The sequence below is a fragment of the Mya arenaria genome, chromosome 16 (genome assembly GCF_026914265.1).
Source record: "Mya arenaria isolate MELC-2E11 chromosome 16, ASM2691426v1".
In the NCBI taxonomy this organism is placed as follows: domain Eukaryota; kingdom Metazoa; phylum Mollusca; class Bivalvia; order Myida; family Myidae; genus Mya; species Mya arenaria.
The window spans coordinates 23,204,361-23,209,341 of record NC_069137.1 but is presented as its reverse complement, the minus strand read 5'-3'; the positions used below and the strand labels follow the sequence as shown (position 1 = coordinate 23,209,341).

General features: G+C 37.0%; 1 protein-coding gene across 1 annotated transcript; it reads left to right on the top strand.

Annotated features, from left to right (window-relative positions):
- On the top strand, positions 1–3,179 carry LOC128221498 (uncharacterized). Its single transcript, XM_052930106.1, has one exon. It carries the CDS (start codon positions 264–266, stop codon positions 3,177–3,179), a length of 2,916 nt encoding a protein of 971 aa, XP_052786066.1. The 5' UTR covers positions 1–263.
- Positions 3,180–4,981: the final 1,802 nt, after the last annotated feature.

Here is a 4,981-nt window from a genome sequence, read left to right as displayed (position 1 = left end):
AAATGATGTAACATAAAACAAAACAAAATAAAGTTAAAATTGAAAGAAGTATAGTTTAGTGTTCTTAAAACCCAAAACATGACTAAAACCTCTTCACCCAGGAGAACAGAATTGGTAGCAGAGCGTGGTTTTGTGAGAGACTTATAGGGTTGTTGTGTATTCGGACGAAGAATAAAAAGTGGTGTAGTAATTCGGACGAAACATTCGGACCACGTGAAACATTTATCTTTAAAAATTAGTTCATATAAGTTTATATCAGCATCATGTCTGATCACGAGGATAGTTCACAGATATCTGCAGAAATAGAATATGCCTCATTAAAACAGAAGAAGTCGAGAATCAAAGCAGGTTATACCCGAATAAGAAATAGACTTTTGGATCTGTGTAAATCGGACTCTGACACTAGTGGTGAGGAGCTAAAAGAATGTTTAGACCGATTGGAAGCAGAAATGGACAAATACCAAAGTAGCCTAGACAATATGATTGAACATTTAAAAATTACAAAGAACACAAAAGAGTTGAAAAAAGTTACAGAAGAGGTGGAAGAGTGCGATAGTAGTTATGAAAAAGGGGCAAAAGAGTACCACAGGAAACAGAAAGAGATAAGTACAGGTCAAGGAAGTCATGGCGCTGAAGAAGAAAGTAAAATTGGTAAGGATCTTTGGAAACAATTGAAAAAGGTTTCTATACCAATTTTTTACGGAAACAAAATTAAGTACCCCGCATGGAAAGCTGCATATTACTCATGTGTAGACAGCGCAGAGCATTGTAGTGCCGAATATAAACTTTTGCAGCTCAGGCAATATCTAGGAGGGGAGGCATTGGCTTCTATAGAAAATCTTGGTCATTCTGCGGCGGCTTATGATGCCGCGAAGGAACGATTAGAAAGGAAATATGGAGGTACAAAACGCATTGTAAATAGATTTCTGGATGAACTGGAGAAATTTCCACCTCTTAAAAATGAAAATGTGAAAGGATTAGAAAATTTTGCTGATTTATTGGACATTGCCGTCATAAATTTGAAAGAAGAAGACCATATGGAAGATTTGAATGATGGGTCACTGTACTATAGACTTATGAAAAAGTTGCCGCAGTCTATGCTTATTCGCTACAATAGGAAGGTTCATGAACAAGAATTAGTAGAAGGAGTAGAAACGTTAAGAACATTTGTGAACCAAGAGGCAGAATATGCTGTTAACGCTGAAGAAACCATCTATGGGTTAACAAATCACCATTTTAACAGACAAACTGAAAAGCCAGCTAGATCCTATTTTGGAAACACAGATCAGAAGAAAGGTGCATGTAGAATTTGCTTCAAAGATCATAGAGTTTGGGAATGCCAAAGATTTAAAGATATGACAATAGAAGATAGGTGGAAGAAGGCAAAAGAAAACCGTTTATGTTTTCGTTGTTTACAATCAAGTCATACTGGAAAAGAATGTCGATATAAAGGGAAATGTGGCATAGATGGATGCGAAAAAACCCACAATCGATTACTGCACAATGTAGGAAGAGCTGTAGATGCAGGATTAAATGCTCAGGCTGAAACATTTGAACCAAAGGCACAAACACAAGAAAGAGTGTTTACATCTAGTCATTCAAACTACATATCATTAAGAACAGTTCCTGTAATAATCAAAGTGCATGAGAAAGAAATCAAAATAAATGCATTACTTGATGATGGTAGTACAAAATCATACATAAATGAAGATGTTATTGCTGAACTTGGAATTAGTGGTGAAAAACAAACAGTTGAAGTCAATGTAATAAATGGTAAAACTGAAAGATTTGACACAATGGAAGCTAACTTTACTTTGCTTGATACAAGCAAAAACTTTGAGATTGAAATGACTGTTCAAACAACAAAAAATGTAACAGGAAGGCTGCAAGCTATTGACTGGAATAGAAATGCAAAGAAATGGTCACATCTTCAGGGAATCAACTTTCCGAGAATTGGCAAACGGTCAAAGGTTGATCTGCTTATTGGACTTGACTATGTTGAATTACACAGATCACTAGGTGAGATACAGAGTGAAAATGAATCTCCAGTGGCGCGATTAACTCCTCTTGGCTGGACATGTGTAGGGCCAACAAATGAGCATCAGACAAATTTCTTTACCTTTCACATCAGCAATGATGAAATGGATAGCACGTTACAGAAATTCTGGGAAATTGAAAATGAAGGAGTGCAAGAGAAATCAGTCATGTCAATGAAAGATAGAGATATTTATGAGAGCACAGAGAAAACAGTGAAATTTGAAGACAATCACTATGTTGTAGAAATACCATGGAAAGAGAACAGAAATGAATTGTTAAACAATTATGAAATGGCAAAAAGACGCCTTGAAAGCACAGAAAAGAAACTAAGAAAAGAACCAGTTGTTGAAAAGATGTATAATGAGACAATTCAAGGTTACCTTACAAAAGGCTATATAGAAAAGGTGGAAACGGATGAAAAGGAAGAAAGTTTTAAAGAAAATAACTGGCTGTTACCTCACTTTCCAGTTGTGAAAATGAACAAAGATACAACAAAGGTAAGAATTGTCTTCGACGCGTCTGCTAGTTGTAAAGGAGCAAGTTTGAATGACGTGATAGAGCAGGGGCCCAGCTTACAAAACAATTTGTTCGATGTTCTGTTGCGATTTAGGAGAGACAAGATCGCAGTAGCATGTGATATCCAAGAAATGTATCTTCGAGTCGGAATCACACCTCCAGATAGAAGATTTCATCGCTTTTTATGGCGACCATCTCCAGAACTAGAACCAGATGTCTATAAGTTTAACAGACTTGTTTTTGGGGTGAACGCATCTCCATTCCTGGCTCAGTTTGTGTCTCAATATAATGCTAGACTGTATGAAAATGAGTACCCTTTGGCAGCAGAAACAGTGTTGAAATCGACATATATGGACGACAGCATGGACTCGGTTGATAATGATAAAGTTGCAATTAGATTGTATAAAGAACTTACAGCCCTTTGGGAAAAGGCAGGAATGAATGCTCGAAAATGGATATCAAACTCCAAAACGGTACTAGAACAGATTCCAGTAGAACATAGAGAAAAGACGGTAGATTTACAAAAGAATGAACTTCCCAAGGTGAAAACACTATGGGTAACATGGGTACCTGAAGAAGATATATTTCATTCGAATTCACAGCAGTTGATGAAAACAAGGGCATGACAAAGCGTGAATATCTCAAGAAAATATCGACATTATTTGATCCGCTGGGATTGTTAACTCCATACACCATTAGAGCTAAAATGTTAATGCAGGACATTTGGATATCAGGTGTTGATTGGGACGAAAAAGTACATGAAAAAACCAGAATAAAAATTGGTGATTGGTTTGAAGAACTAGCTTGTGTTCATCAAATTAAGGTTCCAAGATGCATTTCAAGTTATGAAAGAACTGAAAAACTAACACTGCATGCATTTTCTGATGCTTCACAAAGTGCATATGGGGCAGCTGTTTATGCTAGATGCCAACATGAAAAAAGTGAAATTTCAGTGATTTTAGTAGCATCAAAAAGTAGAGTGGCACCGATATCTGCTATAAGCATTCCAAGGCTAGAACTAATGGCAGCTCAGTTGAGTGCACAACTTACATCAAACATTTGTGAAGCTCTTGAAATAGACATTAGTGAATGTACATTTTGGACTGATAGTATGGATGTGGTATTTTTGGTTCGGAATCAGAGCCGTGTATTCAAGACATTTGTAGCCAACAGAGTTGGAGAAATTCAGAAACGCACAACACCGAGTCAGTGGCGTCACATACCAGGAAAACAGAATCCATCTGATCTTCTTTCAAGAGGACTGAACATTACCAAACTCATTGACGATAAAACATGGTGGGAAGGACCAGAATTCTTGAAAGAAAATGAAACGGAATGGCCTCAAACATCAGTACCAGAATCGAAAGAAAGACAAGAGATGAAAAAGTCTGCAAATGAAAAAACATGATGAAAAGACATTTAATGTAAATGCCAAGGACAGTTTCACTATGAAAGATATAGAAACTAGAAGTGCAAAACAACAAAATGTTTGGCGATTGGATCCAACTAGATACTCAAGTTGGAAAAGGTTGAAACGAGTCAATGCATGGGTTATGAGATTCATCCAAAACTGCCTGTTAAATAATGAAGACAGGAAAGTAGGTGAACTGGCATTTGATGAATTACAAGACAGTGAAAGACAAATAACACAGGCAACACAGAATAAACAGTTTCCAGAGTATAGAGACATTGTAAATGGAAAGTTATTGCAGAAAAACAGTATTTTGTTGTCATTGAATCCAGTGTCAGACACAGATGGTGTTATCAGAAGCAGTTCAAGGTTAAAATATGCTGATTTCATGCCATTTGAAAGTAGAAATCCAATCATATTACCAAGACATTCATGGACAACAAAACTGATTGTAAGAGACATTCATGAAAAGAACGGGCATAGTGGAACAAATCCAACTTTGTCGGAACTGTCTACAAGGTATTGGGTAATACACGCAAGAGAAGTTATTCGTGAAGTTGAAAACTTGTGTTCAGAATGTAAGAGACGTAAGGCGAAACCTGCACAACAGATAATGGCTCCATTACCCCAGATAAGACTGAATATGCCATTAAGAGCTTTTGCGCATGTTGCTGTAGACTATGGAGGACCATTCTTGACAAAACAAGGAAGAGGAAAGAGTAGGCAAAAGCGGTATTTGTGCCTATTCACGTGTTTAGCATCGAAAGCTGTACATCTGGAAGTGGCATATGCGTTGGACACTAGTTCATTTCTTAATGCATTTTATAGGATGGTCAGCAGAAGGGGCTTACCAGTCAAAGTGTTAAGTGACAATGGTAAAAACTTTATTGGTGCTGAAAAGGAGTTGAAACAACTAGTGAAGTTATTTGATGATAAGGAAATCATAAAAAGAACAGCGGACAAAGGAATAGACTGGCAGTTTAATCCCCCATTAGCACCACATTGGGGTGGTGTCCA